Source organism: Plecotus auritus (genome assembly GCF_963455305.1).
Source record: "Plecotus auritus genome assembly, chromosome: 8".
In the NCBI taxonomy this organism is placed as follows: Eukaryota; Metazoa; Chordata; class Mammalia; order Chiroptera; family Vespertilionidae; genus Plecotus; species Plecotus auritus.
Genome location: NC_137782.1, coordinates 135,935,166 through 135,963,045, shown reverse-complemented (window position 1 = coordinate 135,963,045; position 27,880 = coordinate 135,935,166). Strand labels below are relative to the sequence as shown.

Sequence of the window (27,880 nt, the reverse complement as noted above, 5' to 3'; positions counted from 1 at the left end):
GCCTTCAGATGTCAATCAGGTAACAAATGTATAGGCTGGCTGTTACTTAACACACAAGTGCTGCTGTCCTTTGGGCTTAAATTCTCATAAAAACCAACCAACAAACAAACAAAACCATCTGTGGGCTAGTTTCGGCTCTTGCTGTCAAAAGTTTGTGACTCCTGGGCTAGACAAAAATCTCTCACCTCCTCTTCCTCTGCCCCCACTCCAGCAGTGCCTGGGAGCATAATGACGCAACTCTAGCGTTTACAGCCCAGCGGAATCCCGTTAGTGGCGCGCCGGGCATACAGCAGTGCGCTCTGAGCAAAATGAATGAATAAGCCACGCAGACTAAGGGCGCGACCTACACGCAGGGAAAGAGCGCCCGTGGCATCCCTCCGCCGCGCCGCCAGACGACGCGCCCTCGCACGACCCCACGGGCACGGAACTAGAGAACGTGAGCTGCGAGCGCGGAAGGCGAGGGAGGGAGGGAGGCCAAGAGCCCGAAGAAGATCCGGCCTCCCATACGCCAATACGTCACAAGGGGTGGGCTCTTCTTTCAGGAGAGGGACGCGCATTGGCCGATTCTCTGTACCGAGGGCTGGGATTGGCCGTGCTTCGCCAAAGGCTCTCTCCGCCCGGAGGCGGGAGGGGTGCGAAGGGCGTGTCCGGCACCCGGTCCCGCCCCAAGCGTTTGGGCTCCCGCGCGAGGGCAGCGGTTTGCACCTGGACCCCAGCCTCGGGGCTGCCGTATGGGGCTGCTGGGGCCGCGGGCACTGCCGCAGGCCTGCTTGGGGCGTCCGAAGCGTCCGAGGCGCGGTAGGTGGTGCCCGGCGCGGGTGTCGGGAATTCGCGGGTCTGGAGGCGGCGGCCCAGGTAGTCCCCTCCCGCGCGGCCCGGCCCCCTGTGCCCTGCGGTCTCTCCGGGTCTGTGCGGGCTGCTGGGCCTCGCGTCCCCCACTTGGAAGGGCACGAAAGCTTTCTGGGCGCAGGGGCGCCTCGTGCCTTCGCCTCCATTTTGCGGACGGAACGGCGGGTGCGGGTCGCGGCCAGGGGTCGGGGCGCGGAGGCGGGAGGCCGGGACTGGGAAAGCCTGAGCGCGGCGGGGGGTGGGGCGCGCGTGGCCAAGCGAACTCGCAGCCGCGCTGCTGGTGGGCCTCTGCCTCCCGGGAACTCACTTTCCCTCAGGGCTTCGCCCCAGGATTGTGCTGTTTACCCTGCGCCCACGCCGAGGTCCAGGTGCCCCGGAGTATAAGGGACTCCGACCCAGGCTCACCAGCTCAGGGCCATTCCCACTGGAAAGATGAAGACGAATGATGCTCGCCTTGTATGCAGCTGTTCACGGCTGCCAAGGGGAAAACGCAAGATATCTCACTCATGCCTGGAAGGCCACCCTTTCCAACTGCCATCGCTGGAACTGCTGTATGCAGCCCAGGGGCACATTGTCCAAAGCCTATTTCAGGCCCTTTAGGATTACTCGGTTGAGTTCGGTGTATTGTTGGTACGTAAAAATGAGCGGAAACCTGCCAGAGCACATTGAACCTCACGGGGAATTCACTGGGGAGTGGGGGGAGGTAGTCCGAAGATAGCTAGCGTTGGTAAGAACCCTAACAGTTCCTAGATCTAGTGTGAAGAATGTTGTTAAAATGCTTGACAAAGTGTGTGATGTTAGAAATCAAGGGTCTACTAGGGCTTGGTTAAAAGAAGTAGAGGTCACAACTTCTCATCTGTTTCTTCCTTCACTTGGGTCAATCAATTCTGGGTCACTCAGTACAGTAAAGAGCAAAGAACTCAGTTTCACCTCTTTGGGAATGCTTTTTAAAGCTCTTCCCCCTCCCCACAACTAATGATCACTCCCTCCTGTAGGCTACCTTCTGTTGCTGTTGTGTGGTTTCCCCAGCCCCTAGCACAATGCTTGGAACATAGAAGTCACTCTGACCGAAGGGAGCCAAAAGAAATCAAAAAGTCAGCAGCATGGCCCAAAAATTTACAAAACAAAAAACTGTACTTGCGTTAACTTGTTGGACCAATTATTCTTACAGGGTAGGGAGACCTTGAGCTCTGGCACTCAAGTCAAATCAGACTTTAGCTCTTCCATGTTACTAACTCTAGACAAGTGATTAAATTTCTGTATGTCTCAGTTTCCTCATCTGTAAAATGGGAGCTACTCCATGCGTTCCATGAGGATTAAGTAATTGACAGAATGTGCTTAGCATAGTCCTTGGCATACCAGAAATGTTCAGTAGCTGTTAGCAGTTGTTATAAAAATAAACAGATACTTGAACAGATTCACTAATACTAAATATCTGCATTGTTTTTGACCCTTTAGGACCTGTCTGCGTTTGTCCTATGTGTTTCTTGATTTTAAAAAATCCCTTAAACCTTTTCAGATCCCACCCCAACCTCCCTCAGTAAAAGTGCATACAAGCAAACTTCATTTTATTGTGTTGCACACATGTTGCATTTTATACAAATGGAAGGCAAGACCCTTAAAGCAAAAATGTTATAATTCATTTTATTGCCATACTCATTTTATTGCCGTTGTCTGGAACTGAACCCACGATGTCTCAAGGTATGCCTCTATTCCATAGAAATTAGCTCTTTATGCTTTTAGTCTTGCCACCCACTAGAGATTGAAGTGCCAAATAATATTTTGGCAAGTGTTATGGTAATGTGGCTTCTTACTCAAAATGAGCAGAGGAGTTCGGTCCTGGGGTAGTTGACAGGAAATCTTTAGGATGGTTGGTTAGTTCAGCCAGAGAGAGGCAGAGCCTGGGGTCGCTTCTCCCCTTATAACAAATCTGTTCTCATGAAGAAACTGGTTCCTGTCTTGAAAGTTGTTCATAAACGTGAAAAGTGGAAGAAATCTTTCTGTTGGTTCTAGACCTAGTTGCCAGACCTAGAGGTTGCAGATGTAACCCCTAGGGGAGATTGCCTCACTTCCAGGTTTTCCTGTACCACTTTCTGGCTGCAGGAAACAGGCTAAGTTATACATTTCCTCCCAGCTGTAGGTTCCCTTTGCACACCAGTTTCTCTTAAATTATTTGGAGTTTCCAAAACAAAACCACTACTTGTAACTGTCATAGGAAAATTCCAATCTCTGATTCTGCTTTTACTGAAGCCACAGAGAATCTTGAATCCTTTCTAGGGAATGCTGTTCTTTCTGGGGACTCGCATCCAGCTGTGACATTCTATAATTAGCCATTAAAAACCTGCCACAAGATGTGAGCTTTTTCTAGTGTCCTATTGGAAAGATATTAAGGACGGGGCCATCAATTTTCTTCTGTGTGCCCAGCATAAGATAGGCACTCAGTGAATGTGCATAAACCCCTTATAGTTCTGCTTCACAGTGCAAAAATGGGCTTTCTAACCTGGTGGTTCTAAAACATTTTGCTTACCAGTCATCTGGACATCTTGCTCAAGTACAGATTCTGATTCCAAGTGTATGGGGTGGGGCCTGAGAATCTATATTTCCAACAAGCTCTACAGTGATGTAGATGCTGCTAGTCTGTGGACTACATACACACTTTGAATAGAAAGATACTAATAAAAGTATCTGCATTTGCTTTTTAGAAATACTGATAAACAGGTTTTGTTTTCTTACGGTATTGGGATGAAGTCTTGGATTTAGGAGCTTCCCCCTGTTATTCTGTTTTTAACAGTTCAGAGAAGTTGGGTAAGATCAGTACAAAAAATGACTGCCTCTTTGTCCTATATATTTTGCTTCGGTGGGACTACAGATCTGGTCCTGAGCTTCTTAGCAGCCAAAGCAAAGAGGAAATGTTTTTTAAAAATCAGTTTTTCCATTAACTATAAAGTAAAAACCAACTGGCTGCTCAATGAAGCAGCTGCTTCTCTTACTGAGACCAGAGAATTCTTGTCTCATGGGTTCTCTAATAGGACCCTTTGGTTTTGGTACCTGAGTAACATTCTTCATAGCCTCTCTTGAGAAATTCAGCAAGATTCTTATCAGTCTTCATTTGTGTAGCCCAGTGGGCTCACAGCAAACTGTCAGTACAGTAAAAGCAGTGGCTTATGGAATTGGTCCAGGGCCAGCTTCCTGGGACAGTAGGAGCAATTTTTTTGTTCTAGAAAAGCTGTTTTTCTGCCTCGCTCTTTGGTGGGAACAGAGGGTACAGTTGATTGACACATTCAGTCCTCATCATCCTCACACTTTGAGCTTCGTGGGATGGGAACAGTCTGCTGACTGCTAAGGAGAGCTTGGGGTTGAGGAGAGGGGTGGCTAGGAGCTCAGTCCTCAGTTCCTTGTAGATGTGGCAGTTGCGTCTCTTTAAAGGTCACCCAAAGACCTCCCACGACAAGTTAGAAGATTGGCCTGCTGTGAGGCTCTCTGGTGGTCCCAATCAACCAGCCAGCTGGTGAGTGGGTAGGTGAGAGAAAGAGAGAGAAAGGGAGGATGGAGAGCGGCCTGGCAACAGCCTTCGCACCACATTGATCTAGAACAGCCGTGGGCAAACTATGGCCCGCGGGCCGGATCCGGCCCGTTCGGCTGTTCTATCCGGCCCGCGGAGCCGAAAGAGCGGAGGGTTCTCTTGCTCTCCCCTCTGTTCCTTCACCAGCAGCAGTGTTAACATGGCAACGTCGGGAAACACAGCCGCAGCTCCTTCTTCTGAGTGGGCGGATTTATATCCGCCCATTCAGTAGAAGGAACAACCTCTCAATCTTCCAGAGGCTCCTTGTAATGCCCGCGGACGTCCCCCGACATCACCCTGGGAATGCATAGACACATTATCGTGGTGATGTAGGGAGACACGCCCCTGGAGAGCACAGTATCAGAGCATTAGCTAAAAAGGAGACCAACAACACTGTTCCCACTGAAGTTGATGTTTTAAAGACCAAAAACCTTTCAACCCAGTCTACATTGCCATCTACATCTACGTCCCAGGCATAATTTGGAAGTTGCACTAAAGAAAATGTTTAATTTACTGTTTACACATTTTGTTCTTTTCTATTTGTTTTAGTTTTAAATTATTTTATTATATTTAAGTTTAATTTGAAAGGCTTTTGTACCTTTCCTTTGTTAGGCAATTTTATTTTGCCTTTGCCATCTTCAATATAAGGTATGTTATTGTGCTATGATTCCTCCATTTTTAGAAGTTTCAAATTATAATAATTAGTGTTTACATTCTTCTTGTTAAAATGTTTGAGATGAATAAAACTATTGAAATTAAAAAAATAAATAAGACCGTACCCTTTTATGTAATGATGTTTACTTTGAATTTATATTAGTTCACACAAACACTCCATCCATGCTTTTGTTCCGGCCCTCCGGTCCAGTTTAAGAACCCATTGTGGCCCTCGAGTCAAAAAGTTTGCCCACCCCTGATCTAGAAGGACCAAATGGCTCCTCCTAGGGCCCAGAGGAGCAAAAGGTGGGGAAGCAGCCCTTGCTGGGGGTGGGATTGGGGGGTGGGGAGAAGGGGCATTCTGGTGCCCAAGGATCCTGAGGATGGCATCAGCCCATTGGAGTCATATCTCCCCCTCTGCAAGTTTAAGCCTGGTATTCCTTTTCACTTTGCTTTACTTCCACCTGCAAAGAAGGGGACCCAGCACTCATGGTGACCTGCCTTACAGGGAAAACGGGACCAGTGTGGAGGACTAAGGGGCTTCAGGGCTTCTACAGCCAGGGAAGGAGCAGGTGGAACGGCAGTTGCCCTGGCCATTGGCCTCCCTTTCTCAAACCTCTAGCCACAGTGTTGCTGGCATCCACCCTGCTCTGAGGCAGGCCTGGGCCTCTTGTGACTGCCCCTTTTGTTGGCCTCCTCCACATATGTCTTTACCCCCTTTCATGCTGCCTCCCACACATAGATGAGCTTCTGCCTTTAAGCTCCTTTTTCCCATTAATCGAGTTCCCAGAAGCCTTCCAGCAACCTACAGCACTGGGTTCTACTCCTCCCCTCCCCCTTTCCTTGTGGGCAGTTTCATGTTCTGTGAGAAAGAGCAGTACTGAGAGCCTCTTTGTCTGCTTCTCTGGTCAGATTCTGCCCCTTTGTGTGCATGGCATTTGCCACATATACCTGTGGCCTCCTGTGAAAACAACAAGGAGTGTTGGGGTTTTGGCCCCTGAACTGGTAGGGCTTGCTATGTCAAGAAACACCTTGCCCTTGCTGGTACAGGTGGCTGTCTGCATGCTCAGGTACAATGACGGCCCTTCCCAGAAAAAGTTGGTATAAATCAGATTGTTTCAAAGGGAGCACATGATTTAAAGAATCCTGGGAAAGTCCTTTTCTGATCAGAGGAGGATTTCTCCCTAGCTGATCATTTGCATATTTGAGTGGTTTAGCGAAGAGAGGAACAGCATCCTTCCACACACACACCCTTCACACCCCCCCCCCGCCACGCACACACACCCCCAGTTCACAGTTCTCCTTTCTCCATCCAGGATAGGAGCAAGTGGGAGGAAGCCCTGGCAGCTGGACTGCACAAGGGTGATGCACCAGACACCAGGAAGGGTCAGATGTCCAGGCTCATGGAGTTAGTGTTACCACATACGTGATGTGTGAGCATATTTTTACTGTAGGGTAGGAGTAAGCCAAGCCAGCCTACATCACTCCTAATTATATCTGGTAGGTCATATGGCCTCTGCAAGTCCTGGATACTAGTGGAGAATTTTAACAGCAAAGTGCAGGTGGTCCCCAGAATATCCTGAAGCTTGTGTGGCTTGTCTCTTGGTTTGGCAGATATGGTGTATACAGACCATTCTCAGATGGGAGGGTTGAATTCATTGTTCATTGTCTGTGCTCTGAGGTCTCCAGTCACTCAATGCAACCTACTGGTGCTTCCATTAGGAGGCCAACTAAGGCCTCTGCCCACTACGAAGCTGCTAGCCCCCAGGAGCACTGTAAAATGTGTGAGCTAAGAGCAGGGAACCCCCACATAGAATACCAGGTTGTTTAAAGCTACTAACCAGGGACAGTGTTGGTCCAGCCCAGCAAGTCATTTTTATCAGACTGAGCATAGATGATTGGGTGCTTTGAAAAGGAGTAAACTGTCTCTCATTGGAAGGGTCCAAGCAGATCCCACACCTCCACTCTCAAACCCAGATGGTCAGAAAGGATGATGTGTAAAATCTAGAATCTGTAAATGAGGGCTGGACCTTTGTGCAATATTACAGATGCCCACCTGTCAAGTGCAGATAGGGTCAAGCCCTAGAAATCCAAAACTGGGCATTTGCTAGGCCACTGTTTTCTTCGACATGATTGATATTTTTAAAATGGTCTGCCTTCAGCGGTCATTACTTCAAGGAGTTTTCCCTCATTATCTCTACCCAGGTGACTTTCTCGCTTCTCTATATTCTGTAGCATCTTATATACAACTAGAGGCCCAATGCACGAAATTCGTGCTAGAGTAGGCCTTCCTTCCCCTGGCTGCCAACACCAGCTTCCCTCTGGCACCTGGGACCCAGGCTTCATTCGGTCTAATTAGCATATTACCCTTTTATTATTACAGATTTTGAATGAACTCTCATGGGCTTCTTTTTATTCTTTTATATATATCTGTGTTAGTTCTCATAATAAACTTGTGTAGCACAGGGAAAAAAGGATTTGTCAGACAGATTAATAAGTGAGATTATGAAGGGACTGCTTATCCAGATGAGAAAATAACCACCTATAATCTGTCTTTTCAGAAGTACCATTTCCATGAAAGTCTTTGAATTTCAGACCTCCTTACCTGGTTGCTAAAAGGCCTCTGGCGACACTGTTAACCTAGTTCAGGTTTGTGTGTATACTTGAAAATTACCTAGAGCAGTGGTCGGCAAACTCATTAGTCTCAGAGCCAAATATCAACAGTACAATGATTGAAATTTCTTTTGAGAGCCGAAAACCGACTTCTGCGCATGGGCCACGAAGTTTCAATCGCACTGTACGTGTGCGCCCGCACGTGGTATTTTGTGGAAGAGCCACACTCAAGGGGCCAAAGAGCCGCATGTGGCTCGCGAGCCGCAGTTTGCCGACCACTGACCTAGAGGTGTCTCCTGAATAGCTTATAATTCTAAATCACAACCCCCCAGGGATAAATGGACACTTTCTGTTTTGGAATCCAGACAAGACAAAAAACAAAACATCAAAACAAAGACAGAGGTCATTCGTTTGCACCCTTCTCTTGCCCAGCATCTTCTTAATCCAGCCCCGTCTCAAAACCACACCCTTTAGTGGAGGGGGGAAGTCAGGGCGTGAAAGGGAGATTAGCTGCCACCTATCAGGGTCCAACACCAGCCAGTAAGGGAGTTTAGGAATGGAGCAAGAAGTAGAAACTAGGGGCCAGGGGCCAGGTTCAGCCATCACCCTGATTTTTCCTGCTCATGGAGTCAGTCTGTTGCCATCATTGTGAGAACAATTTGCCTGTAAACCTCTTCATGTGCAGTTTCTTAAATAGCCACAAGGTGAGGATGTGGCTCCATGAAAATCTGTCTCGGCAGGACTTGGTCACTCATCTCTGTCCCTCTACGAGTCTCTTCCCTCTTCTACGTTGTGTGCCTCTGCTTTGTGACTTGTTCCCTCATTGGTTCATAAAGAGCTTAGGTTCTGGAGTCACACAGTTCTAGAGTGGAATCTCTCTGAGCCTTGGTTTCCCCGTCTGTGAAATGAGAATAGGAGGACCTGCTTCCCATGGAAAACTGGCACCCTCGCATGCTGCTGGTGGGAGTATAAATTGATGCCATCCCATAGAGGGCACTTGGCAGCATATGCCAGAAGTATGAATGCAGGTACCGTTGGCCTCAGCAGTTCTACTTCTGGCTATTTATGCTGTGGGGGTGCTAGCATGCGTGCCAGTGATGTGTGTTCGTGGTCATTCACCGCAGCAGTTTGTAATAGCAAAAGATTGGAAATAACCCAAATGTCCACTAGTAAGAGACTGGTGAAATTAACTAGTGTGCAGTCTTACAATGGAATATAGTACTGGGCAGTGATACAAAGAACGAGGAAGTTCTGTGTAAGGCTAAGGAATACTCTCTTAAGAGATTTTGTTTGAAAGGAAAGAAAAGCATGCCATACATTTTGCTATTTTTATGTAAAAAAAACAAACAGGAGAATGATGAAATAGATTTTTGTGTTTGTCTGCATATGCATCAGAAGATGATACACAAAATTAATGAGACTGTTTGCCTGTTTTGTTTTGTGGAATTATCTAATAGTAAGTATTTTGCTTGATTTATATGAAAAATAGGTTGCTTTTTCTCCTTCTCTTGGACTTTGTTCCTTGTAACTTGTTACACTGATTCTGTGTCACACACAGCCCCCTCGATAGTGGTGGCATTAGCTGACACTGTGTCAGGCATTGTTGTGGTACCCTGCATGCACTGGCTCATTTTAGGGAGGAACAGGGACAAGAGCGGAGGGATACATTTTATTTTTCAGCCATATATTGAAATTGCCCAAAAGAATAGTTTTCCTGATTAGTTTATGCCACATATGGTGGTTGTGAGAAGTAAACGGGAGTACATGTGAAGTGTGTGCTCTTCCCTAGGGTGGCCTCTGAAGTGGCTCAGAGCCTCAAGTGCCCAGGCAGGCAGGCAGGGCAGGACCCTCCTATATGGATGGTCTCGGGATAGCTGACCTCACATAGTTGTGTTTCCTGGTGTGTGAGCTGAGCAGGGTAAGCCCACATACACAGCTTCCTCCACTTTCTCAGACTTCCCACCTGCTTGCTATCTCTCACCTCCTGGTCTCTGAGGAAACAAGGCTATTTGTGTCCAAGTTTTAGCTTTGGGGTTGGCCCACTGTACTTCAGGCAGCTGCTGAAATCCTGGGTGCTCGAGGATCCCTTGTTCCCCTTCGAAATCCTTCCATAGTTGTGCTCCCAGCAGCAGCCCTTGCCTATACACTAGTCTGAGGGCGTCTCCTTCTGCTCCCAAGGCTCTTATAGCAACAGACCTATTTTCAGATCCGCCTCCTATGTGTTCCTTCTTCCCTCCTTGGAGGCCTGCTGCCTTGTGTATCTCTCTTTTCACAACCTGCCCCACATGGTTTCTGCTTTGAGAGGGTCCTGCCTTCTCTGCAGGGCAGAGTGGGCACTGTGGGAGCACCCCCCCCCCCCCGGGTTCAGCCGAGGCCTGGGTGTGCCCTGACTTGCTCTGCAGAGCAGAGCGGTCAGTGCCAAGCCAGAGCCACCTGCTGACAGGGGCATTTCAACAACAGATCCACAGCTGGGCTGGCACAGGCCAGGCCTCTTACCCAGTGGAGCTGGGCTGAAGGGACACGGACGAAAAGGTGACTTCAGTGAGGACTAAGCCTTGACTGATTTGGACCTGCAGTGACCCTCCTGGGGCTTAATGCTGGGGCTGGCACAGGCCACATAAAAGTAGAGGACAAAATGTGTGTTCCTGCCTTCCTTCGGAAGGGTTTGGGGCCAAGGAAACGCTAAACCTGGGCCTCTGTTCTTCTCTAAGGAATTAGCCATCATTTGATTGTTTGTTTTCCTTTGGCCAAAAATAAAAACTTTTTCTTAATCATTAAAAAGCAAGGTTGCCTGGACACAGATGTAGAGAATTTATCTTTTTGTCTCCCTTTCCCACTTTATAGGCAGCTGAAGGCTTCAGGGAATCTGGACCTAGAGACACATCAATGGCCCTGGGAGAAGAAAAGGCAGGGGTGGAGGCATCCCTGGACACAAAGGCCCCGTCCTGTGGGCGGTGGAGCTGCAGAGAGCAGGAGGTGGACACCCCAGGGCCTGTGAGTGGGGAGCAGCCACCACGCCTGGAAGCTGAGGGAGGGCCTGCCTCCCCTGTGTGGGGGACAGAGGGCCTACCTGCCCCTGTCTGCTGCCCCTCTGGAGCCTGCCAGTCACAGGCCAGCAACACCAGCAGGGAGCCATTAGCTGGTGCATCTCAGCCTGCTCTCAGTTGCCTGCTTCCTCCTGCCGGTGTGGGGACAGGAGATCTGCATTCTGTGGGAAGCCAGGTAGCTACTAAGGTCAGTGGCACTGTACATTTGCCTAATGCTATCTTTTGGGAGTGTGTTCCAGCATTTTGTCACCATTTTACATGCTTTCCCAGTCCCTGTACAAGGTGGGGCATTGGGGGAGTCTGGGTGTGGTGATTTCTGTTATACAGGTTCATCCGGAGAATTGGGCCTTGGGGCCAGCAGGGGATTCTGTCCACAGCATCTCCTGTTCCTTAAGAGACTAATTACCCAGAGGGGTGGGCCAGGAATGCTCTCAATGGGGGAACCCTGTCCTGTTTCTGACTTGGTGATCCGAAGGCCTCAGGGGGGCCCTGAGGAGACTTGAGGAAGGAGGGCCCAGAGCTGTGGTCTCCTGAGGGCTTTGAGACTGTATGTCCTTGGAACCCAGGAAACCTCACAAAGCTGCCCTGTGGTGGGCAGCACTGTTGCTGGGCAAGGAAAATTGTTTTGCGCCTCCCTGAGTGCAAGGCAGTCTTGCCTAGTGGGAATCACATGGAGCAGGGAGTCCTGCCTGCCTCTGTGACCTCAGGCAAATCACCGAATCTTTCAGGCCCTCAGTATAATTGGAAGGTGACCTGTGTGACCTGTCCCTCCCAGCTCTGACATCCTATTATGCTCTGCTTGCCAAGCCCTTTCATGGGAATGACTTTGATCTCTTCAGTGTCATTATGGCCTTGGCTGTTGCATGCTGCCCCTATGGAGCCTCACCCTGCGAGGAGTCTCTGAGCATGACTGTGGGAGAAAACAGAAGCTGGGCCCACCTGCCTGGGAGCCAGGGCGGTGGGAGGCTCAGGGAACCTGTGAGTCAGAGATTCAGTGAGGCAGGACATAAGCCAACTGGGCTATTTCATGATGTGAGTCTGTTGCTTATTGTAACTCCTATTGTGTGTTGAGCTCTCACCCTGTGCTTTTCATACATGAGCTCATATAATCCTCATGTCCTGAGGAAGTGGTGCTATTACTATCCCCACTTTATAGGTGTGGGAAGCAAGGCTCAAAGTTATACATCTGAAAGGTGGCAGTTAGGGATTGGCACCAGGTCTATCTGTTCCAAAGCCCATGGCTGTAACTACTGTGCTGTCGGCCTCCCTCAGGGCAAGTTCTTCGTTAAGCAGATAAAAAATTCAGAGTAAAGAGGCTGAGATGAATGATCATTTTGTCAGTGTTCATTACCACTGGCATATGAGCTGAGCTGAGCGGGTTTGGATGTGTCTCCTGTCAGTGACAGAATGACTGAGGCTTCATCTATCCTTTTCTGAAAGGCTAGGCAGTGTGTTCCAGCTTCTGCATGCTAAAGCGCTCGAGTTCTCACAGGCAGAGTGTCTGTGGAGGAAGAACTCTTGAAAAGGACCGAGGGTGGGATCAGTTTGGGGAAGAGTCTCATGCTGCCACTAGCAGCACTCTATCTGATTCTTGCATTGGGTAGCAGACTCATGTCAAGACCTCTCCTGAATGTCATCTGGGCTCCCCTAAGAAAACTCCTGATTAATCATCTAAGAAAGAAATGTAGCCCAGCTGGCATGGTTCAGTGGTTGAGCATCAACCGAGGAACCTGGAGGTCGTAGGTTCAGGTCCTGGTCAGGGCACATGCCTGGGTTGCGGGCTCGATCTCCAGTACGGATGTGCAGGAGGCGGCCCATCGGTGATGTTCTTCTCTCATCCATGTTTCTATCTCTCTGTCCCTCTCTCTCAATTAAATATATATATATTTTTAAAAAGAAATAAAACTATGATACATCTATGTTTAAAAAAAAAGAAATGTAGCTTACTTATCACCTTTTCTTCCCTCTTCTCATTGCAGATGGAGGACACCAGGCTTTCTGCCTCAGAGGAGCTACCTCAGACTACAACTGCTCCCAGAGCCACAGCCCTTTGCTCAGGACATGATGCTGATACCGAAGATGACCCATCCCCCGTGGAGTCACCGCGGGTGCTGGCCCTCAGCCAACAGCCTCACATCTCAGGTTTCCCTTTCTCGTCAAAGTGGAGGTCCATGGTGAGCCCAGGTGCCACTGCTCGGTTTTGCAGCTGCAGTGTCTCTGCCTCATCCCCTGGCAGCAGTTCCCAAGGACACCAAGAGAAGGCAGAGCCTCAAAGTTGCTCCCTTGCCAAGGTCTCCTCCTCCCTGGAGCTGGTTGGCCCCCAGTCGGCCCCCTCCATGGTGGGACCAGGGCCTCAGCTCCAGTGGTCTCCACAGCCTGTGTCCTCTGGGGGTGATGCTCCTGGGTTGCGCAGGAGGCATCTATCCTTCCAAGCCGAGTACTGGGCCTGCGTGCTACCAGATTCCCTGCCGCCTTCCCCTGACCGCCACTCCCCCCTGTGGAACCCGAATAAAGAGTATGAAGACCTGCTGGACTATACTTACCCACTTAGGCCCAGGCCTCGGCTCCCAAGGCATCTTGAAAGCCACGTGCTGGCTGACCCTGTCCTACAGGATTCAGGTGTAGACCTGGATAGTTTTTCTGTCTCCCCAGCAAGCACTCTAAAGTCACCCACTAATGTCTCCCACAGTTGCCCACCAGCGGATGCCAGTGCCCTGCCATTCTCTGGGCCCAGAGAGCCAAGCTTTAAACGGTGGCACTCTGGAGTACCCCAGGAGCAGGGCAGCGTGGGGCTGGCATCTTGTAGCCAGCTCACATCTACTCCCAGGGCTGCAGGCAGCAAGGACGCTATTTGGGAAAGGAAAGAGCCAGCCCTGAGGGGTGTGAAGGACTGGCGGACCGTGGGCAAGCATCTTGAGGTGGGCCCTCCCCAACTGAGGGCATGGGACAGAGGATGGCCCTCATCCGGGCCAGAAAGAGAGAAGGGGGCTGGCCAAGGTATCCAGCGCCCTGCCTGCATGGAGTCTGGATGGAAACCAGAAGAGGACTTGGAAAGTGACGACGAGTATCTTGCCCTGCCCACTCGGCTGACGCAGGTTTCTAGCTTGGTTTCATATCTAGGTTCTGTTCCCACTTTGGTGACCCTGCCCACTGGAGCTGCTGAAGGGCAGAGCTCCCTGGATGTGTCGAACAGTGATGGGCCCACTTCCTTCCCATCGGATTCCAGCCAAAGCCAGCTTCCCTCTGGGGCTGTCCCCAGAGGGCCTGAGGGTCTTGAGGAGCAGAACCACTGTTTGCTCCGCTCCTTTCTCCATGCAAGAGACTCTGCAGGGGATGGCAGTCTGGTGAGCAGCCAGGCACTGGGGGTCTCCTGTGGACCTCTGAGAACACACTCCTCCTTACCAGTTATTTTGGACCGGCAGACATTCTCGGACCCAGACCGTAAAGGGCAGCCTCCCAGAAGAGGACGAGAGCAGGGAAAAGAATCACTCATGCACTGTGTGAAGGTAAACAACATTAAGAGGCTTGTGTAAAGGTGTCTCATTTCTTTCCCCTGCCCACTGATTTAATAACAAAACTTAGTAACATTGAGCACACTTCATGTGCCAGGCACTGTATTGTACCTTATCCTATTTAATCCTCACAACTCGCTACCCAGTAAGGACTGTTGTTCTCATTTTTCAGAGAAAATGGCAGCGAAGGGTTAGGCAACCTGCCCAGTTACAGTTAGCAAGGGCTGGAGCCTGAGATCTTGACTACTACCCCAAGCTGCTTCCCAAGGCTCTTGACCTTGAAGAGCAAGAGGAACTCTGCACAAGTGCTCTCTTGACTGCAGGCCTTCTCGGAGCTTCAACTTAATAAGTGGTGTAACTGCAGAGTTCGGGGCTATTAGATATATCGTTTCCTCAACTGCTTGCCACTGAACCTCTCATGGACCACCCAAGAATATCGAGATATAATGAATATTACAGGGAACAGGGTTGTCAGCGTCAGGCTGATCTGAATTTGAATCATGGCACTGCTGTCTTTGGAATTCAGCTCAATCTCTTGAGTTTGCTTTTCGAAAATAAGATGTGACACTTCAGGGTGTTGTGTGGATTAAATGAACTAATTCGTGTTGAAGGAGGGTGGCATTTGCGTAGTCCTGACACAGGTATGTTCAGAAATGTGGCTCTCTGCACGCATTGGGGAAGAGTCCCATGGAGAGCCCCAGGTGAGCACATAGATACCCACATCTGCACTGCAACAGGGTGGCCAGCCAGAGGGCTGTGTACCCATGGGATGGTTCCTAGCACTGGCGTTGGGCAATAACCTGCTCAAGATGTCCCATGCATGATTTCATCTGTACTGTAAAGCAGGTAGGAGAAATGTTAGCATGTATTCTCCTTCGTGATAAAAGATAAATGATGAGGTAAAGTGCTTGGCTCACAGCCTCCCCAGGCTGAGTAGCTGGCAGGATTCTAGGGGCCCTACTTCCTGAGCAGCGTGGAAGCAGAACGGGCGTGCATTGGCAGTTGTCAACCAAACATTCAGGTGAGTCATGACCAGTCATTTAAGGCCACATTTTCCCCAGGAACAGTCCGATAGTTAGTGGTGCTGAGCCAGGAACAGGTTTCTGTGGCAGGCATACCTCTTCTGTGCTGTTTCCCATCCCTGCCCTCACCTCTGCTCTGTTCCCATGCAGGGCTGGCCTTTCTGAGTCTGTCATTTTTGTGTCATATCAGGCTGAGGGAGACAGAACCAAGGTGGGCTATTCCTGTTGCCCTGGCAGAGGTCTGGAGTCATGGCGTGCGGACAGGCAGGGGAGGACAAGAGACGAAAGCCTCAAGTGAAGGAATGCTCTGGACTGGTGCACAGTCCATCTCAGAATCCCCTGGATATTTTTAGCCTTTTGAAAATGTAAACAGCATGTGTCTTTTATTTGTCCACACAGACATTTTGCTGTCAGCTAGACGAGCTCATCCACTGGCTGTATAACATAGCAGATGTTACCGACCACTGGACTCCACCAAAGTCCAGCCTTACGGGTCTCAAGTCTTCTCTGCAGCTTTACCGGGTAATACTCATGAGAGGGGGCTAAGTCACTTGACTACAAAGTAAAAGCTTAAATAGCATGCTCTGTATGTTGTGGCTCAGTTGACTTTTACCTGAAAACTAATCATAGGTCTTTTTCAAATTCTTAATGCCAAAAAACTAAAATATAACAGTTATTTCCTAAGCCAAATAGAGTTTGGAGAAAATGCATTTATCCTGAATCAAAAATACTTAAGGGTGATTTCCAATGTAATTTTCCAAATATCTCAGGGATTGAGAAGCATACATATCTGTACTGTTATGGAGTCTCTAGGCACATATGGCCATTTAAAATTAAAAATCCAAATTTCTCAGTTGCAATAGCCACATTCCGAGGGTTCAGTCAGACATTCATCTAGGGGCTGCAGTGCAGGTAAAACGTTTCCATCACCACAGATCTTTTGGACAGCACTGACTGATACTTAAGTGTTTAAGCTGAAGTTGTACTGACTCCAGAACATTCCCGGGGCATTTTGATGGTATTTATACAGATATAGCTCTATTTGCATCTCAGTGTTTTGGGGAGTTTTGCCTCTCTAAAAAAACTGAGGTTGGTTTTTTAATTTTAAAAATCTCTTTAATGGTGGTTCTGAGTACAACTTTGGATCAAAATATTTAGGTGAGTTTGTGCCTGCTGTTCTGGCATAATTATCAATAGGCTCCCCTTCATCCTCAGTGTTCTGAATTGGATGATAAATTATACAGTTACCCGAAACATAACATTAACCTTGACTGACCTACCCATGACTTCTGGCATGTCTGGTTGGCCAAATCTTTATAGCCTCTAATGAAGGAGCAGGGGTGTTTGTGGTCTCAGCCTGATGCTAGTCTAGAAAGGGTTTTTCTGGGACAGTTCTTAGCATTTCTCCCACATTATAACCTGACCGACTGCTTTCAGCAAAAGAGGTCATGATTTCCTGAGCCAGGGCCACACCAGCCTGGGCTGAGCCTAGAGCTCCCACCACACCCAGGCAGGATGGAGGGCCTTTATTTTCCAACTTGGGGCCAAGTAAAATTTAAGGGAGGAGTCTCATCTGGGTGGGCCAGCTGCTCTACATTAGTGGGAATGCTATTTCCTGCTATGTAGAGCTCCTTGCCTAGAATACACTAAGCCAGTGGTCGGCAAACTGCGGCTCGTGAGAAAAACCCTTTCTAGACTAGCATCAGTCTGAGACCACAAACACCCCTGCTCCTTCATTAGAGGTTATAAAGATTTGGCCAACCAGACATGCCAGAAGTCATGGGTTGGTCAGTCAAGGTTAATGTTATGTTTCGGGTAACTGTATAATTTATCATCCAATTCAGAACACGCGGTTTGCCGCTCTGTTGACTAATGAGTTTGCCGACCACTGCACTAAGCAAAGCTGAGTATGAGGGTCCTCCATGTGCTGGGCCCACCTCTCAGAGGCCCAAGGGCAGTATCATTGTGGGAAGAGGAAACTATCCTTGTTAGACTTACCTGGGTGGCCTTTCCAGAGTGCCTCAGCCCCACCCCCATCAGAGTAGGTGCCAAGTGAAACAACTCCATTCCCTCTATTGTATCCCTCATTCAGTCCAGTGCATCAACTTCCAGGCCAACCAGAGCAACATTCTTGCTTTGTGGGTAGAGCTAAGATCTGAGCTGGGAGTTATTCCTGCAGGTCAGTGAAGCCTAGCCCTTGTGTCACACACACAACTAACTGTGAGACCACTCCGTCAACCGCTTCCCCATGTACAAGCTACTCTGACCCATGTTACCTACCTAATATAAGCATGAGTGTGGGTATCTATACCAGGGGTCCTCAAACCTTTTAAACAGGGGGCCATTTCACTGTCCCTCAGACCATTGGAGGGCCGGACTATAGTTTAAAAAAAAACTATGAACAAATTGCTATGCGCACTGCGGGCCCAGGACGAGTCAGCTGCTAAGCAGGACAGGCAGCGGCACCCGGCGGGCCAGATAAATGTCCTCGGCGGGCCGTAGTTTGAGGACCCCTGATCTATACTAATAAAAGGGTAATATGCTAATTAGACTGGATAGACCGGCTGTCCTTCCTGACAAAGCCGGGGGTTTGGCTGGCCTGCAAACTGCCCACAGCCCCTCACCCAGGCCGGCCCCACCCCCCAGCAAGGACCACCCCCCATCCCGATCCAGGGTCCCCTTCAGGGCAGGCCAGCCAGCTCCCACCCATGCACCAGGCCTCTATCCTATATAATGAAAGGGTAATATGCAAATTGACCCTAACGGCAGAACGACTGCTGGACCAGTCACTGTGAGGCACACTGACCACCTCTTGGTCTCTTTCCCCGGCTGGCAGGCTCTGATTGCATGATGGCCACCCATGGCAGGGGCGGGGCTGGCAAGCAGGCGGGAACAGCCAACCTCTCGGTCCCTTCCCCCGGCCATCAGGCACTGATCACCCAATGGTGATCGGGGAACCGGGGATGGGTGGCGGCAGGGGACGGGGCCAGCTGCGGGCAGCTGGGGAAGATGGCCCTGATCGCAAGCCAGGCCTAGGGACTGTACCCACGCACCAATTTCGTGCGCTGGGCCTTTAGTGTATTCAAATATTTTAACTGGACTCTATTTCACATTATTTGTCTTAATAGCAGTGGGTTTGTGGCAGCATATAGACTATTGAGAGTACTAAAGAATAAAATAATAAGCATAGATATTAGGGCTGAAGATAGGAATATAGTAAATCCAAGAGGAAAATTATAACCAGAATGTGAAACACGTTCTGCACCCTATACTAAAAGTGGTCATGGATTTGACTCTTACACCTAGGGGCTACAGGTGCTTCAACAATCGAAGACAAGGTGTGGTACCTGTGAGGGGGAAACAGATGAGCTCCTTTGGAGACTCAGCTTCCTTGATGCCTTCCCAAGGCCTAAAGTCCACACAGAACAGGACATTAAGGGAGGATATGGGAGGCAGCAGTCCGTGGTCACGTTAACAGCATCTCTTATGGCTCTTACTTGCCAGTTCCATTAGAATAGAGGACTTTTTAAGAATCCCATTGCCTGTGAATATAAAGAAAACCTACCCTATGAGGTGTGGCACAAAAAGGAAGCTCTGACTCCACGCCATTGATAAGCCAGGCTCCACCAAGGGGGAAAACTCTTGTCAAACTTTAAACAGAAAAAAAAGATTGCCTCTGTATTTACCTTGGGCTCCAAAGAGGTGGTTCAACTTTACACTGTTTACTTGGAGAGTCCTGAAGATCAGTGGGTTTACATTACAGGTTAGAGGGAAATCAAGCTACCCTACAAGGGATCATTTTGAATAACTTATAAAATGAGAGTAACGAAGCTTTTTTTTTTTCTGATATACTTTAAGCAATTTAAGAAAGACATAGATGAACATCAATCCCTGGCGGAGAATGTCTTACAGGAAGGGGAGATTCTTCTTCAGTGCCTGTTGGATAACACCCCAGGTGAGATGCTTGAGGCTTTGAATTTAGCCAGCCTGTCAGCAGCAGTCCAGGGCCCCACATACTCACTGGTAAGGAGCCAGTAATGCCGAAACCCCTCCCACATGCACCCATTGCCTTGGATTCCCATGACTGCCAGCCCCTCACATCATCACTGCCCCTGCGACACCACCATGTGGCAGGCAGTCACAAAGGTAAGCCAAGTAGATGTCATGTCAAGCTTGTAAGAGCAACAACACTCTTGCTTCTGCTTTCATCTTTTCCTGGTGTCCTGGGTGGGAATGCTGATTTTAATCCAGCTGTCCTTGGTTTTTTGGCTAGGGTGTTCACAATGGGGAGCCCTTAGGGCTTCCTCTCTCCTTTCCCAGTGCAGGTGAAACCCCTCGCTGGTTATCTGCTTTCAGGAAGAATTTCTTTCAGGATTCAAGAGCAGACAATCTGTTCTGAGGGAATAGACTGAAGAAGTGGACTGAGAGAGGGGACAGGGCGGACGGTGGTGCACAAACTAAGCTCAAGCCTGTTTTGTAGGGTGGATTTCCAAGATAGGAAAATGTGAAAATCACAAACGAGTACAGTAAAACATTCATGGGGCAAGGATTTATGATGGTGTTACCCTTGCTGGAGGTGGATGTGATATGGAGGATGAGGTAGGAGAATGCTAGGTTAAAGCAATGAAGTGATGGGTCCCTAAAAGCAGCCCCTAGTTTCCTATGAGACTCAATATCCAAGTGCTTAAAAAGCCATCTGTATTGTGCCTCAGATTTGGAGATGGTGTTTATGCTAGAAGCAAATAGTATAAGCAAAGCTGGGCAGGACCTGCGGGCTTGAGAGGCATTGTGGCTGCCCTTTCCTGACCCGAAGTAGTGGGCAGGTGCATATTAAGAGGTGGTATAGCACAGTTTCTCTCAACCTCAGCACTACCAATATTTTGGGCCACATACTTCTCTGAGAGTGGTGTCCTGTGCATGGTAAGCTGTTTAGCAGCATTTCTGTCCTCCACCCATTAGATGCCAATAGCACCCCTCCCCAGTTATGACAACCTAACATATCTCCAGCATTGCCAAATGTCCCCTGGGAAGAAAAATCACCAGGGTTGAGAACTGAAGGAGCCATGGAGACACTGCAGGGATTTCCAAGGGTTAAGTGCTTATCCAGTGACATGAGACCTTTGCAATCCCCAGCCCTTGGGAGGCACTTGTTTTGGCTCTTCTGGTATTCTCTTGTACTAGGGTTTTTTGGTTTTGATTGGGGCAGAAATTGAGTATGCCAAGCTCCTTTACTACCTGTAATCACACCAGCACTTTACTGAACATTGTGTGCCAGACACTGCTGAAGCAGTTCACTTTTTTTTTCCATTTAATCACAGCCCTGTGAGATGGATACTATTATTATTGTCATCTCAGTGGAGTAATGAATTTGCCTTGGTCACACAAGGAATGGCAGCCTGGCTCCAGCCCCTACTAGTATATGCTGGCTCCTATGCTGCTGTCAGTATGTGGAGGTGCAGGCAGGGGCCTGAGCAGGAAGGGAAGGAGCTCAATTACAGGAAACTCTTCCCAGAGACCACATCTAACAATGGGCCTCTTAAAGGCCACAGGTTCTTTGACCTTCATTTAAAAAACAATTCAGAAAACTCAGTGCTTAATTTGTAATAAAAATATCCCACTTTGCCTTTCTCTTAAAGGAGTCTAGAGGTATTTACTGTCAAAATAAGAGGCTTTTGGGGTTTCTATAGTTTTCAGGCTCTGTGTATCCGGGCTTTTTCAGATTGACACGCTGCCCCTCCCCATCCTGTTTGGCACACCCAGGGACCTGACTGCTCTGTGGAAATCACAAGTTCCCCTTGATATTCACAGGGTTTTTCCAGCTAGGTGTTCTCCAGAGCAGCGGTTGCCAACGGGTGGTCCGCGGACCACTGGTGGTCTGTGAGGTCTGAAAGGTTGGAGACCGCTGCTCCAGGGCACACAGTAAGAGTTCAAGCACAGACACTCCTCCCCAGCCTCTGCCACAGCATAACTTTGGGGATGGGAAGCCAGATGAACTCCCCCTCAAAATGTCCCAATCTCAGCCTCCTGCCAAAGGCCTCTCCACAGAAATCTGGCAGGTTTTCATTACAGTCCTATCTCAACAAACTCTTTATTACACTGGATCAAATGGCTGGAACCTACTGGCATCAAGCTGAAACAGGCCACTATAAAATCTATAATAATAAAAGCGTAATATGCTAATTAGACCGGACATCCTTCCAGACGAAGCCGGGGCTGCAAGGGAAGCCTGGGTCCCGGGTGCCAGAGGAAGGCCTACTCTTGCACGAATTTCGTGCATCGGGCCTCTAGTTAAAACGTAAGATCTCACTGGGAAATATTTCATTCCTATTCCCAGCTTTTCTTTTACTTGACTCCAACCAAACTCTCTTAACATTCTAAAATAGAAGTTCAAAAATATAAAGGTCCTCTGAACTCCACTGATAGCACACAGGAGACTGGGCAAAGGTCTGGTGGACGTGGAGGGGAGAGCCCATCCCAGGTACCCTTCACAGGTGAGCTGTACTGTGCACCCTGGCTGCATTCCTCTGCCAGGCCTTGCCCTCACAGCTCTCATGAGTTGTCAGGACAGCACTTTGCCCTGATGACTGTGCACTGATATGGCTCCCTTGGAGCTGATCTCAACACAGCCAGCCTGTACTTCTGCCCACCCGTCAGCATCCTATGCAGATACACAGCTTCCCCTTTCCCTTCCACTGCTGGCAGATGTTGCAGCTGAGGCAGGAAACTAGGGAGAGTGTTAACACAGCTGATAAAAGCACAGGAAACTAGAGCAGCCTTTCTGTTTTAACAAAGGAAATAAAGCTTTTAAGAAAAAAACAAGCTTGCTGTATGGGATGCACTCTGAACCTAGCCCATCCCCTTCTCAAATGAACACTTGGTGTATAGGAGGGAATCTTGGCCTTACTATCCTTTTTTTAAATATATATTTTTATTGATTTCAGAGGTGAAGGGAGGGAAAGAGATAGAAACATCAATGATGAGAGAATCATTGATTGGCTGCCTCCTTGCACACCCTACACTGGGAATTGAGCCTGCAACCCGGGCATGTGCCATTGAACCATGACATTCATAGGTCAACGCTCAACCACTGAGCAATGCCGGCCTGGCTAACCATCTTGTCTTTGCCTGCTTTTAGATATTTTCTTTTGAAATCTATTCTAGAACTCACAAAAAGGGGTTCACGGGGATCCCCAAATGTTACCAGGCTACCCGTGCACAAGCTAAATGACAGTCCCCCAGCCAACAGAAGCTAATAGGGCCTGGTAGTAAGACCAGGAGCTCTAATCCTGGCTTGTTTTTTCATTTAAGCCTTTGCTCCACATGATCTGGGTGTGCCCTGAGTCTTATCTCTAAAAGTCAGATAATACCAGTCACCACAGAACCATGTCTGCTTTTTTATGAATTATGTAATTCCAAAGTGGAGCCAGAGAAATTCTTGCCTCGCTTTAATCATAAATTAAAAGATCCACCAGTGCAGTAGTATTTCCTGGAGAGTCACTGTTAAGAGTGGACATTCTGAAACTATTGTGTAAAATGCTACACCCTTGTATGTTCTTTTGAAAATAACTTGCATTATTTTTTTGGTCTAATTGTTTTGTTAGTGTTAAAGGATGTCCTCAGGAGGATCTCAAAGCAGCCCAGCGAGCTGGAGAGCCACGCAGATCACCTGTATGACACAATCTTAGCTTCTGTGGACATGCTGGCTGGTTGCACTCTCATCCCTGAAGACACACCAGTGGCACACAGTAGTGCTGATGTGACTGGGATGAGCCTGGTAAGTAGAATAACCCAAGAGAACGTCTCTCCTCAGACCCCAGTGCTGGATTAGGGTACAGAGCTCCTGCTCTGACATTTGCTTGTTTCTTAGAAACTTGAGCCAAGAGCTATTAAATAAGATGTTTCCCTGGCCGGTGTAGCTTAGTTGGTTGGAGCATCCTCCCATACACCAAAAGATGGTGGATTCAATTCCCAGTCAGGGCACATACCCAAGGTTGCAGGTTCATTCCCAATTGAGGCACGTGCAGGAGGCAACTAACTGATGCATCTCTCTTACATTCTCTCTCTTCCTTCTAAAAAATTTCAATGGAAACATGTCCTTGAGTGAGGGAAAAAAAAAAAAACAACTTTTTTTTTTTAAATGAGATGCTAGAAGAGGAGATGCTACCATTGCCAGGAAGAAGCAAGGGCGGGCAGGCGGGGGGGAGTCTTCCTATGAGGACAAAGGCTCACAGCTGTGTTTTACATTACTGTTTTACCCATGCTGCCTGCTGAGAACTAGGATGCCATGCTCCCATTTCTATGGCAGTCCCTTCACCAGCACCCAAAGGCAACAGCAGCAGAACTTATCTATACCTACTTGCTCTTCTCACCCAACTCATTTTATACTCTTTCTCCAAATAACTACTGACGGCACTCAGTGCCTATAGACCCAGTTACTGATAACTCCCCACACCTCCCTTTCCCACAAAAGGCTAGGAGGGGATAGTTGGGGGTAACATGCCTGGAAACTTAATAGTACAACTTTCTTCTGATCTCTGGAAAGGTCCAACTGAATGATAGGAGAGACGGGCTGAGAGAGTGTAGGGAGTTGGTACCCACTTTGGGACAACTGGACCATACTATCTCTGAAATTGCCTCTCCAATCAAAATGTGGTGCCTAACTCAGATTTCCCAGATTAGATCTGACAAAATAAGGTAAAGGATAAAATCCAGGTATGTCAAGAGCAAGGAGTCCATGTATTTGTATCAGAAATTGAGCAAGTCGTTTTGGTTCTAAAATGTTTGTTGTATTTCCCCCTCTGCAGCATTCTGCTTGTAACAAATGCTTCTCTTTCTCTTTCAGGGATCTTCTCAGGCAGAGATGTAATCTGTCTCCCAAAACCTGGCTGGTGGGAAACTTTCAGGAAGAAAGTAAGAGCCATTTAACACTGATAGTCAAAGGGGAAACTTAAACCTAATGTACTAGCTTTAAAATGCCTTTCTCTTCCCAGAGATAAGGGGCTATTGAATTACTATTTTTATTTAAAACCAATACTTCCAAACTAAGGTGTTCCTTTGGTGCTTCTCTGCAAAGAGCATGTGGCTTTGCAGTCTTTTGATAAAATAATGTTAATAGTCTTATAGGTCTTTATTCCCCTCTGCCCAGTTGAAAAGAGCAGACAGAGCTCTAAAACTAGTCCACGCACTGAGATCATTTAAAGAAGGCTGGTATGAGAAATAAGGTACCAAATACTCAGTACTCTCAGGCATACAAGATGGGTTCGTCGGTCAGAACTTGGGTCTTTTCATAAAATTAAGCTTAGGTTTGTAAGTCCCACTTAGAAGACTTTAGAAGAGACTTTAGCTCTCCAAATTCATAGAAGATTCCTCTACAAATTACTTTGGGGATTAGACCTTTTGTCATCTTCAGGGCTTAGGGCTCCATCTGCCTCCCTAACAAATACCTTAAAGGACAGTGTGTTGGGGACATTGGGAATTGCCATTGAGCTTCAGCAAGGCTATGAACTAATGAGCTATCTTAAGGGTACCTCTAGGAGGATGCTCCCCTCCATTCCTACTCTCCTGTGGAAGAGTAGTCCAAGGTCAGGGAAGGGAAGGGCATGGATAGGATCATATAGCCTGGTTAACTATAGAAACTAAGGTCGTAAATAATGAAGGGGGAAAAGGAATTTTTTTGTTGCTTGGGAGTTGACATGCAAGTACACCTTGATAGAATTAAATCTACAGATCAACCATTTAAAACACCGATTCTGTAGCTTTTAAAGCAAAGTAATCATCCATTGCCGGTAACCACAGATAATGCAAAAACAAAATCAGTTTCTATTGGGCTGTGAATTAACGTGGAATGAAGTAAGTACACTTCCCCCCCATATAATTTTAGTATTATAGTGGGCTAAGATTTAAGCAAAGGGTTCTTCATACTTAAATATATAAGATAAGCACTTAAAGATCTTTTTTTCAAACTCCTTCCAGATTCTCATTTGAGGAAGGTGCTTTAAAAAGGAAGATCTTTTTTAAGTTTGTAAAGAATGAACAAGTCATCTTGAATCAAAAGAAGATGATGATAGAACAGTTACTCTCACAAGCAAACTTCTGATTGATACCCCTCAGAACAAAACATTTAATACCAAATTGCTTTCTTTAAAAGAAATTTAGGACTTTAGTTTTGGGGGCTGAGCCACATAACCTTCAACGCCATCTCACCCACATCCATATGAACTAAAGTCCTATTATAAATGTAACTTTTCCTGCTTTAAAATTTCAGACTGCATAGTCACTGGGAAATGATATAAAATTTCAATAGTAGCTATATAAAAATCAGTATTTCAAGTGCCTGCTGCTACTATGGTATGATTTACCGTAATGCTTAGCTTAAGGGCATGATCAGAATTAAACCATGTATGAAGGATTCTGCCTGTATTAGGATTCTCCATATTAATCTTGATTCCATACATAAATTTTAATAGCCTAGAACTGGTTAAAAAGGCACATGTCTAATAGCCTCTGTTTTTATATTATATGTCACCTTCCCTTTGATGTGGCTATAAAATGGCATATGCCTTTACACTACTTTCTACTGAGTATGTTACAGGGTAGCCATTAGGAGTTCAACCCAGTTACTTACTAGTACTATTTGATAGGCATGAAAATAAGTCTATAGGTCAGGGGAAAAAAATTGAAGATGACAACCCTCTAGAAACAAACTGGCTAGAGTTACAGTAATTGAATGCTGCATATGCCATTCTATTCCGACTCAACCTAATAATTGTAATGATAGAAATCTTCAGGGTACTTTATTTCAAAGTACTGTTTCCCAAGAAAGTACTAATTTACCTAGAGATGAACTCAAGAACGTTTTTGTTCATCTCCTTTGAAATAAAGTGTGACAGAAGGGTGCTCATTCTAGACCTAGCTGAGAATGCCACTGAGTAATATCAACACAGTGGCTAATTACATCTTCAGCAGTGCTATAAAAAGTTGAAGACCTCCCTTAAAATTGAAGCTGAAATTGTTTCAGCCTAGGAGGATGCCAGCAACATTTCCATGAGCTAAAATGGCTGGGTTACAGTTCAAGTGGCCTGGCTGGCCAGTGCGCAGTGGTACACATTAGCCTTAAGGACAATAGTGGCCTATGGTGGCATAAGTGTGATTATGAAATCCCAAATTTACCTGTAGGAAAATTTCCTAGTAGTCCCTTTAAATTAGTAAAAGTTAATTCCACAGGGAAGTGGCAGTACTAAGAACTGTATTACTAGTTTCAAGGCATAGGTTCCTGTTGCAGCTCCGAGGCTGAGCTCATCCGCAAATCAAATACAATGTCAACAACACAGGGCTGTTTTGAAGCTTAAATGGGAACATAAAGAAGGGTTGATGTAAAAATATGTTGCAAAGGCAACATGTTATGTATGCTAAAGGAAATTTCAATCCAAGGTCAAAGAATAGGAAGTTACTGCTTAGACCAGAATAGCTGTCATTCTCCAAGGATTTCCCAGAGACTGCACTGCTTAGATTTAGCTTACTCTTACATAAGCTAATTCATGGTAGCCACTTATAATTTATAGTTCAACAAATGACTAGATAAAAGCCCATAGTAGCTTGAAATGTGTGTACTTGAAAAGGGGGTAGGAATGGGATTTTTTTTTTTTTCAAGACTGCTTTTATTGGCATGCTCATAAAAGCAAACAATGGAGCATGCTGAAACATCTTGCTTAGGTACACTCCACTCCAGTCTTGACTGTCATGGGGGAAAGAACACTAAAATTTTCAAAACTATGTAAATATGCTTACATCTTAAAATAAATTCATATAATGTTCTGCCAACTCACCAAGAATAAGCTGACAGTTTGAACAACTTGCTGTATAAAACTGAAGTGCATGGTGTCACACTAACATTTGTATCTTTGATCTACTTTAGAAGATAGTTTCTGAATTATTTCCCCCTTTATACCGTATTGTAAAGCAAAAAAAACCTTTTGAAGCATTTTTAAAATCTTCACCCAAATAACAATTTGATAATTTGAGTTCAGATGCCTTATGTGAGGATGAATAGATCCAACAAGCACATCTATAATACAAAGTAAAACTATGATTTTATTGTGAAATTCTCATAGAAGGAAAATTAAATGGAATATTCTGTCCATTTCATTTTACAATAATCTTACCACTTATTTTTTTACCATGTATTTCAATTGCCTGTTTAGTGAAAATAAAAATAAAAACCTTTAGTTTTTGGCTTGTTTTTAATTTAAATTTTATCATTGAATTCAAGACCCCACCATAAAATGTGTTGCCAACAACCACATCCCAAGCCCCTAAGTAAAGAATATTTTGGCGGCTACCTTCAACCACCAGGAAAACAGCCTTTGATTTCTATTACCTTAAAATGCCAGTGTTAGCAAAAGACTGTTTCCCACAATAAAAACAAACCCTAGAATCTTTAAGGTCCTATTTAACAAAGTTTTCACATGTGCAAAATTACACAGAAATAAATATATTTCTCTCACTTATTCCCATCTAGCGTTCATGTTTTCAATTAATTTTTAGGGAAATAATTTCTAAAATTAGGGCAATCAAATAGTAAAATTTTCCATCTTTCTACTTTTTAATGCTTTACCTCTCCTC

General features: G+C 46.8%; 1 protein-coding gene across 4 annotated transcripts; it reads left to right on the top strand.

Annotated features, from left to right (window-relative positions):
* Positions 1-633: 633 nt before the first annotated feature.
* On the top strand, positions 634-27,499 carry CEP68 (centrosomal protein 68; the record flags this gene model as incomplete). Of its 4 annotated transcripts, XM_080684445.1 has the most annotated exons (8): positions 634-798; positions 10,523-10,912; positions 12,705-14,231; positions 15,659-15,781; positions 19,118-19,214; positions 22,861-23,033; positions 24,102-24,169; positions 25,232-27,461. In XM_080684445.1, exons 2-7 carry the CDS (start codon positions 10,565-10,567, stop codon positions 24,123-24,125), a joined length of 2,292 nt encoding a protein of 763 aa, XP_080540571.1. In that variant the 5' UTR covers positions 634-798; positions 10,523-10,564. The 4 variants fall into 4 exon arrangements, with proteins under 4 accessions (XP_080540571.1, XP_080540570.1, XP_080540573.1 ...); XM_080684444.1 differs by having other exon boundaries at positions 24,102-27,499; XM_080684447.1 differs by lacking the exons at positions 24,102-24,169; positions 25,232-27,461 and having other exon boundaries at positions 682-798; positions 22,861-23,087.
* Between the last annotated feature and the right edge of the window lie 381 nt (positions 27,500-27,880).